We start from the raw sequence: 13,856 nt of genomic DNA on the forward strand, positions 1-13,856 counted from the left end.
GAACTCTTTTAATTTTTCTTGATGAATATAAACAAAGCATATTTTTAAAGTAAGTTTTTAAAGAAATTTAGGTGCAGCAGCACTGTGGCCAGCATACTGTGAATGAGCACTGTTTACCTTTATCTGTTAGCATGCCATAGGCAACATTATGGAAACAAGTCCATTATGGAAATTAGTCCAAACAACATTAACTTTGATATCAGTGAATTTCTCATAAAAGTTGCTGACATTTTGTTTATCCAAATTCTTAACATTTTATTTAGTTATTTATTTATTTCAGACGTTTCACAATATCACTTTTCCAGAATGAAATTATATATAATCGCATCCTCACATATTGCAGTATACATAAGTATTTACCTCGCGTCTTTCTTCAATACAAAGAAGTTCAACATTGTAGGCTGGATCTTTACTCATTTTCAAATACATTTTATCAAACAACGTGCAAACAATTTTGAATTCTACTTAATATATTCCGCAACCATGAATTCAGCCAAACTCCTAATAAGATACATGTTTTATTTTCATATACTTTTATTACATTTATTTTATTAAATTTAATACTTTTATTAAATTTAATGACATCACAATAAAGGTAATATTTTTGAAAAAATGTGAAGAAATTCAAAAATTACCAACTGAAATCGAGCTAAAACTGCTTTAAATTTGGTAAAATAATAATTAAACCTGATGACACAAAGTAAAAATGTGGAAATGATAAATCATCCCACATTTCTTCCACCTCCATAGGAAAAAAAGTTAATTCGTCTAATGATACAATGAAGACTAGTAACCCCAAATTTGATAAAAGAAATTATAGTTTTTAACCATGTGATCTGAAAGTAATTCACATCTAACAAAAATTATGCTGAAAACAAATCTGAAGACAAATCGCCATGATGGAACAATTTTAGGCATTTTTTCCAAAACTAATGCAAAATTATTTAAAAAAGTGTCTTCAAGCATAAAATCATAAAGCTAGTTGTTTTCATAAAAATTACAAAAATTTTGTAAGAGCTAGTACATATGCCACTGTAATGTACAGAACTTAGTTACTGAGACATTGCCACAGCAATAGATTCAACAAGTTATTATCTACTCCAACCAGTAAAGACAATGTGCCTAAAACCCTGTGATTTCTTTATAAAGATATGCAAAGGAAAATAAATGCAAACCACCTCTCTCCTAAAATAAACATGAACTCAAGATCACATTAGCATAGCAGTGCAAGAACTGATAAGAATACATTGGAATGCATCTGGCAGACGATGGATTAGCATGTGAACATTTGCGGAACAACATTTTCAAGCAGAGCATGTGGGAGCTTGTCACAGAATAATAGATAGTCCTTTAGACATGTGTGAAATTGTACCTAATTTTGATAATTCTTAAGTAAGGTATGACAAATTTAAATCATTTCTAAATACTTTGTATAATTAGACTTCAGAAAAATATGTATAAATTCTAACTTGGAGGTAATATGAATTAGAAAAACAACACTACTCTGCTTAACCAATAATAATTATAAAATATTTTACCGGACAAGAGCTTTTTTTCTGATTTCTTCGTCTTGGAGGAGCTTGAGGTGGCTGCTTATCTTCCTGACTATTCTCTTTGTCATCATCTTCACTTAAACTGTTCCTGTTATAGTTCTGAGTTTTAGGATGTAACCTTGGACTGTTTGTAGGTGTCATGGATCCATTTTGACAGGTAGAAGCAGTGTTATTAAGATCCTGCAATTCTAAAAGGTACATAATAAAATGTTATTTTAAAAGATAAAACATAACTTAGCAAACAGCATTTAATCAAATGAAGAGCTTATCCTAATCAATACGAAGTATGCGAATTTCATTAACAATGCTCTCATTTTATATTTATTTATATGTCAACCTATAAAAAAAATTGCAAATTTTCCCTTCTACACAACATCCTAGGGCTATGTGGAGAATAAAAATTTAAAAAATAAAAATAAATTACTTATAAATTTACAAAATAAAAAAATTTTGTAATTTTTATAAGTAATAACACAGATAAGAATTTTCAGAAACACAGTTTCACACAGAACAGATTTTTTATACATGATTAACTAACTTTTTTTTATTTGAAATTATATATGATGAGGCCTGACTAGTTTCTCAGGATTGACATTCAATGCAATGACTGTTTACCAATATATTTAAAAAATGTTATGTATATGTAAAGAATTTTACTAAAATTATGTGTAAATTGTAGCATTTCTAGTATAATGTAACATGAAAGGCCTCAAGAATGCGAAGCTTCGCTGGAAGAACACGGTTACAGGGACAAGTCTATTTAAGACAGTGAGATGGCTAATGGTGACTAATTTTTGTCACAAAATTTGGCAAGAAGTCACCAACTTGGTGACAGTATGGTCTGACCCCTGCATAACTGTAACTGTTTCCAGCTGTATGTAAATGAAACTGCATATGCCTTCCATGAATTTTGAGAAAGTGATGGTAGTGAAAATTTCTCAGCCAGAAGAACAATACATAACATTGGAGAGAGCATCAGTTCTCAGTTTAGTTAAGAGTGTTAAGCACTGAAGGATTACTGCGCGAGTTTACGCATTAAGGCTTTTAAAATTGTCTTGTTCTTAGCAGTTTGAAGTGGTAACTACTGATTGTGCTCTATCACTGAGAAAAGCTGTATGAGTATTTTTGAAAAAAGTTCCATAACTGTTAAGTGCTTATTTTAAAATAAATTTTATAAAGGTATCATGGGTTCTGTGTGCATTTAATCCATTATGAACCCATACGCACCTAACAACATCATGGAGCTAACAACTTAATTGACAGACTGAATTCCAAAAGGATATTCATACATTGTTGTAACAATGCATAAATTCTTTCTTTCAGTAGACTGGGACTTTCAGTAGAATGAAGACTATATTAAGTAACAGAGAGAAATAATATAAGTTTCAGTATTATCTCCTCCGATAGTGAAAACATTCAAAGAACCAGTAGCAAACATATGCTCCACTAACAGTGAACACATTCTATGATACTCTTTATCAACAAATGGCCAGATGAAAACTTGCACGAAAAAATCCATAGCATAAATCTCACAATTATAATTGTCCACTCAAAAAATAGCACCACAGATAAAAGTACACATGAATATATATGCATATATGAGGCCGAAAAAATTCTTATTTCAAAATTTAATTGCAAATATATTCCAAAACAGACTTATATTCTTAAAATTATATATTTTATTATATTCTAACCTCTAATAAGACTCTAAAACAAATAACACCAGATGTTTTAGCTTCACTGTTTTTCCCAACCTTTACAAAATTATACAAGAGTATAAAATGCATGTAAATACAAATAATACATAAGGAGGACAGTTATCGCTATATTAAAAATGATTTAATAGTTTCAGAAAATTTTGCATGCATTAAATCAGATGCACGGGACAGGAATTTTAAGAACAGTTTTTCATTTAATAATAGTGACAGTATCTTACTGTGCTTGTGGATATTTTTTTTTTTTTTTTTTTTTTTTTTTTTTGCGCTAACAGAAACACTTACAAGAATAAATTGAAAACAAGGTTTCAAAATATTTTCTTAAGCAACTATCACACTTTACATCATTGTAATTTCTTAGACCTAACATTTAATTACAATTATTTTCAAACTTTTCAGATGACCAAATTTTATTTTGTAGGCTTTTGACACATAATCCTCTAAGTGCTGCTGGCCATTCACTCTGTGACAGCTGATGAATCATTTGTGATTTTTTTTTCTTCCATTCTTAAGTGGAAGAAGCAATTTAAAAAAGGAGAGGTTCACACAAATGTTTTAGTCCAATTCTCTTTTGAAATTGCAAAACTAAAGTGGACGTATATTGTACCATGGCTTTGGCAATGTCTCTCCACATGCCACACTGTAAATTAGGGATTGCGAATGTATTTCCAGTTATCCCTTATGACTACGTATTTATTCTGAGGAAATGTTAATGAGAACAGTTGTCGGTAGTCAGAAAGAAATTATCTTTAAAGGGATTTTTAGAATATTTAATAGAAAATAACACATTTAAAATTTCACAAGAATTGTTTTGGTTATTATTAAAAAAACTTAGTTAAAAAAAACTAAGAATTAGTTAAAAAAAACTTCCTGCTTTCCTTAAATTTCAAATACAGGTACCCTTCCTACAACATAGCATCCTGTAGCATGGTTTCACTATAACATGATTCATAAATTGCGAGAATCCTCCTATAACATGGATTTCCTATAACACGGTTTCTCTCAAACACAATAAGAAAATTGCCCAAGCAATCAGAATAAATTTAATGATCAATCACCAGGTAAAAATGAAGAAACAAGGCACTCAGCATTTGGATTGATGATAGCTGTCAAAAAAGAATTCCGTTGGATGTTAATATTGTTAAACAAAAAGCACTCAAAATTTTCAAGCACCTTAAAGAACATGGATAATCATTTCTCAACCCAGATTTTCTGACAAGTAAAGGTTGGTTCGAAAATTTAAAAAAGTGTCTCGCAACTCATAGCATAAGAATTCAAGGAGAATCATCGGCTGATTATGACGCTGTTAGGATGTTGATTATGAAGCTAAAGCTTCGCTTTTAAAATATTTTGTGCCAGATGCAAGGCAGAAAAATTTGAACTTCAAGGCTCTATTACTACTAGATAACTCCATGTCACCCACAAGATTTGAATCATCCTAACATCAAAATACTATTCCTACCACAACTTCGTTACTCCAACCATTGGATCAAGGTATTATTTATACCTACAAAACATATTACAGATTACAGTGAATTTTAGATGCAACCGATTCAAAATCAATTAAGGTAATAGAAGCTTGGAAGACATTTTCAATCAAGTACTGTACTGACAAGATCTAAGCATCAATGTTAAATGCATGTTAGAAGATATGTCCCTCTTCAGATGAAATAGAAAACATGTTTGAATCGTCAGAAAATGAAATTGTTGGCTTATTTAAATTTGCTAAATAAATCAGAGGTGAAGATTTAGTCGACATGGCTATTGAAGATGTTCAAGATTTATTAGCGGAAGAAGAAATTGACTAGAAATTTACATTAACCCGCTAAGAACTAGTAAGCAATTAAAATTACAGATTTTTTAAAGAGGGAAGAAAATACCAGAACTTTAAATGAAGAAAGAAATTCTAAAAGTGAAAGCGATCTCATTCCACAGAAAAAAAGTTCTCGGTTGATTATACTGAGCAGTTAAAATATGTAATATTTTTTGTTTTGTGTTGTACATACATATATATAAGTAATAAAAATTAAGTTGCTTATGTAGAATTAAAAAAAAAAAAACATTTGTTTTTAATAAGTTTTCGGAATGTAATCCCCCTTTTTATAATAGCTCTGGGTCTCATACAACACGGTTTCACACAACACAGCATTTTCTAGGAACCTATCTATCGTGTTATACGAGGGTTACTTGCACTTTACAAATTTTCAGCAACTGAAAATTGAAGAAAATAAAATAATATGGAAGATGGCTTGGAAATATTTTATACCATGTTTAATGATTTCAGCAATAGATAATCTGCAAAATAAGCAAATTCTTGGTTGAAATGCTTCTTTTCTAGCATCTGCATAAACCAAAACAATACATTAAACAACCTTTTAATGAAGTTATTAGCTATGTCTGTTACAATAAAGGAAAAACAATTTAAAAAAATTAGACTACTGAATTATTCTGAAGAAATGAAATAAACAGATTTCCTAAAATTTACACAATGACACTATCTTTAATTTCAGAATTTTTTCCTTCACATACTCCAATTTGGATTTAACTATATTAATGTACTTGCATTCAGCAGTGAAATATGCTACACCTGAAAGAAAGCATTTATGCTTAAAACTCATGAATTGTGAGCCCACTGTATATTGAAAAGAAATTAAGTCTTTCATGTTAAAAATGTTTGCGACTGCAGTAAAACAGTGACTACTGAAATATGACACTAAACTCAATTAGCTCCAGATATTAAAAAATAATTTTAAAGTAATGTCAAAATGTTGATATACACAGTAAATTTTTTCAGAAACACATTTTTGAAAACATTGAAAAAGTTGCAATTGTGAGTAATATGAACAGCTCATTCATTTTTATTTTAATTGCACTTCTCAAGTTTATTTGCCTATGAGCTTATATTTTAAGAAAAATGCAGGAAGCTTATATTTAAGGAAACTGTTTTGTGAAAATAAAGTAGTGTTTGGCCTGACATGTTCCTTACATTTTTAGTACTCTTTCCCTTACTCTGAGTTTGGAAATTCACTTCTCCCTTCATATTTGTAGAGTTTTTCAGAAGATTCATGCATCTAAAAAAGTGTACACAGAGACATTTTTAACAGAAGTGCTACTGACCAGGAATTGAAGCTCTGTTAGGACATATGCAGATACTAATTCCTAGTATTTTGTTTGATTTAACTACATGCTTCTTTTTTTAAACTTATTTTTACTTCTCCATTTCCATGTTTATTTTGCATTTCTTGTGAAGCCACTATTTTAGCTAAAGACTTCAAGGCATAATACTAATAAGCAGTACAAACATTTGCAATGAAATCAGTTATGCAAACTAAAATGGGCTAAATAAACATTATGAAGTTATTAGGAAAAAACAAATGCTTATAAATTTATATGACATTATTTTCAGCAACCTGGATTTAATAATGAATTAATGTTGTTATCAATTATGGAACAGCATAAAATACTTCTGGCTTCAATTATTTATACAGTAATGAGTTTTAAAACAAGCGACATTTCAATCCCATGTGATGAAAGCATAGCAGCAAAATTTGCATAATTTCAACATAAAGAGGGAGGAAACTAAAATTTTAAGTATTTTGAAATATTTTACGCTGAAAATGCATTCACTGTTTAAAACTCTTAATTATATATCTCTCACTTTGTTTTTTAGTGGTTTCATTTCTGTTATATCTAGGGTGCTGTTCTGTTATCAGGCCCAGATTCAGATATGTATGAATGTATGCATGTGTGTATGTTAAGTATGTACATATATGTGTATACATGAACACATACATGCATATATTTCTGAATACATTTCTGAATCTGTTCCTGATAACAGAACAGTACCATATCTTCCTTAACATAGTCTTCACAACAGAGAAATAATTCAACAACATGAAATAAAAGTTTATCTTATAAGTAATGTCTCTGAAGACACAAAATTAAAAAAAAAATCACTAACTTGAATACTCTTCTTTCCTTACATATGTAAAACTGAAAGCACTACTTGCTTACACTACATTTCTAGAAGTCTGCTTTTATAAAATACATTGTCATTTAGCTTCTGTTAAAATGCTAAAAGCAGAAGTTTCCAGCAGGTTTTGGCGGTATGTATTCTTTGGCATAGTTTCAAGCAAACTGACTTCACATGTCATCAGCACCACAACAGAACTGAAAACTTGCATGTCTTGCTATTTCCAACAAATACTTTTAATCAGAATACTACTAAATACTATACAAAAAACAGACATAACTGTCTTCTCCAGGACTTGCATAAAAGAATTACTATGCAAGAGTGCAAGATGATTTTTCTCAAAGCTTCAAATTTTTAAAGTGTTTTGCTCAAAATTAGGTTTTTCAGATTCATTGCTTTAGTAGAGGGATGATAATATATTACAGCAAAATTATGAATTATAAACAGTTAAAAATACTTGCAATATTTCTATTCCTGCAGGTGCCTATTTAAGCCACAATTGTTAAATGTTGTAGATAGTACTGTCTCATCATATTTACTCATATTTGGATTTCATAATGTAGCTTTTCATGTGTCTAATCAATTATTTATGCAAAATTAATTTTCCGACATAAATAATATAATTATTAAATTTTGATTCCAAATACTCAGTCAGTTATTGCATATCAAAGCAGTCCTTTACAAATCACATACTTTTCATAACAATATTAAAAATGATCTAACAAATAATATGATGAGTAATACACTGAATAGCTCTCAGAATTATATTGCTTTCACTTGAAATGAGAAACAGAGAGAAAGTATTATAGAGAGAAAGTAATAATATCAAAGAAAGTTAGATGCTATGTGAGGTTGCAATTCACATCACATACAGAACAAAACAATTATTTAAAGGCAAATGGAACTTGTTATTTACCCTGAATGATAAACAATCAGTTCAGCAATTCATACACCAGAAATAAAATCATTTGTCACTTACGAATAGGATACTTAGCTCCACATTGAGCTGCATAACAAACTGCATTACATATTTTATTTTACATTATTCCATGTTCATGTGAATTTGATAATCTATCTATGTGAAAATATAATTAAAAAAACTAAACTCAGTGGCATAACAACCCTAATGGGCCAAGGCCTGCAGTGCCCGAAATCTGCTTTCTTGACCGTGGGCCGCGGGATGCAAAAGCATATGCCCTGAACAAGTGGTCAGCTTGTCGCAGAACCCCTTCCCCAGTGTTTAGTCCCCAAGCAAACTTGGTACTTATTTTATTGATCCAAATGATGGAAATCAAGCAATGAAAGGCTGAGTTGACCGTGCCCAGCCCGGAAATCAAACCCCGGACCTGTGGTGCTGCTGCGCGATGCGCTAGCCACTGTGCCACCGGGCCTCGAAAATATAATTAAACTATACAATTTGAAAAAAAAAAAAAAAAAAATACATACCAGATGAAAAATGGTTTGATAATTCATCCATCAGTGATGATAGTCTATTCTGTCCCAAGTTTTGTGCATTAGGCAAATCTGTTGACACATAGTTTTCATGATTCTCATATATTCGATCAGACACACCTCTTACTTTGGGTTCAATCTATTATAACAGAACATATATGAATTTTTTCAAGGAAGAAATGGAAGCAATGGAAAAAGCTTTTATGAAATGGTCAATTTTTGTTTCTTATGCAAATTAAAACATTAGTATAAATTAAGATATAATATATAATCTAGTGATAAATTTTCTAAAAATACACTTTTAAACATATTATTTGCATGAATATATTGCAATACAAATACATTAAATCAACTAAGACTTTGGGAAAATAAAAAAAAATAAATAAATAAATAAATAAAAAAATTAAATAAAAAAAAAAAATAATTGTACAGTATTTGATAACATCAAAATACATGATTTTAACAGAATCTTTTACAGAATGTCAAGCTGCGATAGAATAATTGCTCAACAATCATCTAAGAAGATATACATCAGTAAATATCTAGTAAGAAATCATAAAAAAATCACATAATTATCATACACAATAGAGTTTACACATTGAAAATGAGATCCAAAATCAAATTCGTGGAATATCAAATTATATTCACAACTCTCTCGAAACATTTCATACAATAACTGAAATATGACATGATTTAAGGTTGTAAGCAATTAAGACTATATTTCAACACTTTTAGTGATTGCTTTGAATGAACAAACTTATTTTTTCTTTCGCGTCAGTTACAACAAAGCTGCAACAGGAAAATACGGTTGACCTTCTATTTTTGACTGCGCAAGCTGTTGTGCAAACAACTTGCCCAGTCAAAAATTATATAATTATCAAAACTATAAATACACAATTATTGATAGCATAGCAAGTGTCTGCCCAGTAGATTAAATACATATAAATGGTAAAACTTGGATGAAGCTGCTCTTTGTAATAACTTGGTGTGGTAGATGGATGCATAAACCAAAAAATTGTAGATACAGCCGAATTCAATTGCTTACTTTTTATTCATTTATTATTTTATTCATTTATTATTACTTGCTATTCACTTTTATTTAATCTAACACAAATCAAATCAATGCTACAGGGCCTTGTTCTTAAAGAATGCTTTACATTCAATAAACCTGAAAAATATACTTTTTGAAGGCAGCAGCATATTGCTGTAGAGAAGCAGAAGAGTGCAAAAAAGCGGCGAACAAAAAGAGCTAGAAAAGAGATGTGATCAAAAAGACAGAGAGAGAGAGTGCAGCAATGACCTTTTATACCACATTACATTTCAGATCACATTGCAAGACTGTTGACATTAAATGAATTAAATTTCAGACAAACAGTGAATTATTATTCAGATGACGGGTTAAGATTTCATCGCCTTCCAGGAATAATTGTGCAACAGAGATTAGATGTTAGATCTTTTTCCAGAATTAGAGGAAGTAAATGTTAGAAAAAGTTATTATTTGTTATTTTTAGAATGAAGAAGGGAGTTAAGAGTGCTATTGTTAATTTATTATAAGATATTTTTACATACACATAGCCTGCCCTGGGCTGGAAGCCTTAACAACAATATAAGCAGAAATTTAACACATATTTTTCTTTTATGTTATATTCTTGCAATACAGATGGAAAAAGTTTTTTAAAAAAATTCAGTGAGAAAATACATCAATACTGTACTGAATCCATCAATATGAGTTTATGACCAGTTTACAAGATGAACTGCCCGTCTGTCAAAATATGCATCAGTGTTACCTTAGACGATATAAGGACAGGTATTTATACAGACAAATTTTTAAAAAAATTTCAGAATCAAAAAAGAGTTACCCAAATAATACCAAATAGGAAATAAATGCAGAATAACATTTGACTACAGTAAAAGAACTGGTATGAAAAGTATGTGCCTTATACAAAGTAGAGAGCTTTACAAAGCTTATACAAATGTATATGTACCACAGCTTCAATTTCTCAGAATCAAAGAAACAGTATACAGACTGAAATGCTGAGATGTAGTGGTGATGGTCTGTTTGGCTGAGCCACTGGATGTACAGAAGACTATATTGTAAGAGACAGAGTCACCTGTTTACATATTGAATCCATGAAGTAGTCAAGATGCTAACATCTACACCTGGTATATTTATCTTCTTCAAATCACAGGTCAGTATACATTGTGTATTGCTACCTAAGTGGTAGATCTAAAATATGACAGCACTTGACTGCTCAACTTCATGCATTTGCCTAACTTAAGAGTACTTTACAGACACTCAAAACATTTTAATGATATACCTTTAACCTGCATGCTCTTTCATAATTACACGCTGAATGCTCTCATTAAAGTAAAAATTTATTTTTATATTTCTTTTGGTTAGTGAAAACATGTACAGATTTAGGTCTTTTGTAAGAGCAAAATAGTATACAGCAAACTCCTAAAATGGAAGATACCAGTTTTACTAACACTAGGGGAAAAAAAAAAAATTAAAAACATGAAAAATGTAGCAGACATGATTGACTGTGTTACAGGAACCAGATAAATGTGATCTAGCAACTATTTTACAGTAGTCTAGCCAAGTTTATATACAATATTAAATACATAACTTTTTATGTTGAGATTACTGCAATCATATTCATAACAGAGTAATGTAAACATTATGTTATTACAAAATTATAAAGCATACAAAGTCATTTGGGGCAACAGAAATATTCTAATTTGTATTTTACTTCTTGAAAGCAAGCCAGCAAAAGTAATGACACTCCACATTGTATTTATGGTGTTACTTAAGGCTTACAGTATCATGCTGCTATGCATATAAGCAAAAAATAAATCCAAACTATAAGATTATACTTTACTTGCACTGATTACCTAATTATAACAACACATAATAGGGCTACCTGTCTACAGGAAGGCATGAACTCATGGAAAACTTTCTAAAGAAACCTGGCTTGCATTTATATTATTCATGAACAAAACTAGAAAAAAAAAACTCGCACATTCAGCCTTTTCAACTGTTAAGATAAGAACACTGGTAAACTATCAAGTTTTGTAACCCTGCCACTATGTCAATGAACACTTTATTGCTATGTTCAATTAATTAAAGAGATGAAGGGGTTTGGTTTGGTTTATGTGATTGTGGCAAAGCCTCGAGGGATATCTGCCTAAGAGGAGGGATGCCTTCATGGAGCTCTTTTTAAGGGAAACTGGCTCGTACACACATTACACATGGGGAAAACTACAAAAACGTCCATTCCTGGGATTCAAATCGTAGACCTAACAACCAGTGTTCAATGACTTCATTGCTTGGCCTCTGCTGGGCACTCTTTAACCCTCTAATGCCCACGGTAGCATATTAGCTACCATACATTAAACACCACGTTTTTATACCAGGAATGCCATGATATGTAATTTTTTATGTCATAAATTTATAGACTAAACCTTTCTCATGTATTATTAGAAAATTTTAGGCATAGACAGCAGCACCAGCTTAAAGGGAAAAATTAAAAGAAACATGGATGCAGCAAACAATGCAAGCACCTTTTCAGACGTAAGTTGTTTGTTTATTTTACAAAAATTTTATTAATAAAACAGTTAATAATTACTATTTATATAAAGTAAAAGAGTTAGTGTATCATACAGTATAAAATAACTTTTACATAATTATCGTTTTTAATGCTAAAATGTATTTTTAAAATCATGGTAGCAAATCTGCTACCACCATGGGCATTCGTGTATCTAAGCACAGCAGGTCTCTGAAGAAAATATGTTTTTACATTGAAATTAGTTCATGAACATTAATCTTTGTAATTTTACAGATAATATATCCTTACATACAATTGATGGATTTCAATTTTATTAGTTTAAATTTTGATACTTTTCAATTTAAAAAATATTTTAAGATATATTTTTCCTGTACAAAAGTCTCTAGGAAAATTCATTTTGAGATTTAAGTTGAAAAATAAATTTAATCCTCTGTAAATCTCAAGTTCTTTTTAATATATTTGTACTTTATTTATTGAAAGAAATTTTTAAAAATAATTTAATAAAATCTTTGGAATTTTAAATAAAATTTTGAATTTCCTTTTCCCACAGAGTAAGAGGAAGAAATGTGTTTAAAAAACTAGAAGATGCCATAGCGTATATGAATGATTTGGAAAGTGATTTATCCGATATATCTGATGACTACTCTGACGGTGAATATATGCCTACATGAACATCTGATATCTTCCATGACGGAAGCTCAGATGATGAAAACCAAGATCATAATGAAGACGTAGAAAATAACCAAAATGCATCAAATATTGAAGAACGTGTATATCTACGTACGAGCTATAAAAATTTTAAATTCTCTGGAGGAAAAAAGAACCTAATCTTATGCCTTTCCTGATCCTACAGAAGCTCTTCCATCTGCTCATGCATATTTTCAGATTGTCATATCAACAGATATGATAAAATTTTTAGTTGAACAAACAAATCTGCATAGTGATCAACAAACAGGAACTTCTCTTATAGTGACGGCAAATGAAATAGAGCAAGTAATAGGAATGATTATCAGATTGGGACTAGTCTATATACCTCATATTATTACAGGATATTGAGAAGAGGGAATAAAGGATGAACCAATTGCAGAAGTAATGTCTAGAAACAGATTTGAAAAAATCTTAAGATTTTTGCATATTGTGGATAATTTACAAATTGATGATGATGTTAGAAGTGAAAAATGCTAGAAAAAGCGACCATGGTTGTCTACACTTAGAGAAAACATGCTATCCATTCCAGGTGAGACCAAGCAGTCTATTGATGAAATAATGATTCCATTTCGTGGGACAATCCATATCAAACAATATACGCCTAAAAAACCTCATAGCAAACAGGGTTTAAAAATGTCGGCCCGGTGTGGACAATCAGGCATTTGTTACAATTTTGATGTTTACACATGAAAATCTGAAGGTTACTATTGAGATCAAACTGCCTACGCATTAGGTCTAGGAGCAGGTGTTATGATGCAGTATGCAGCACTCTAAATAACCCAACAAAAACTACTATCTTTGTGGATAATTTTTTCTCTGGAATCCCATTAGTATATGAATTATCAAAAAAAATATAGGATTTGTTGGGAGGTTGAGAGAAAACAGGCTA

At 30.5% G+C, this 13,856-nt stretch overlaps 1 protein-coding gene across 9 annotated transcripts in view; it reads right to left on the reverse strand.

The window, feature by feature from the left end:
* The window catches only part of LOC118187517 (mitogen-activated protein kinase kinase kinase kinase 5-like), a 170,604-nt gene that overhangs the window by 39,566 nt on the left and 117,182 nt on the right, over positions 1–13,856 (reverse strand). For all 9 annotated transcript variants that reach the window (XM_085809411.1, XM_085809413.1, XM_085809409.1 and 6 more), the window contains 2 exons: positions 8,688–8,832; positions 1,539–1,741 (listed from right to left, as the gene is read on the reverse strand). In XM_085809411.1, coding sequence (XP_085665537.1) covers positions 1,539–1,741; positions 8,688–8,832 — 348 coding nt within the window. The remainder of the gene's footprint in view (positions 1–1,538; positions 1,742–8,687; positions 8,833–13,856) is intronic.

Source organism: Stegodyphus dumicola, chromosome X2 (genome assembly GCF_044657685.1).
Source record: "Stegodyphus dumicola isolate Sdum_Otavi_A_Nest chromosome X2, ASM4465768v1".
Classification (NCBI taxonomy): domain Eukaryota; kingdom Metazoa; phylum Arthropoda; class Arachnida; order Araneae; family Eresidae; genus Stegodyphus; species Stegodyphus dumicola.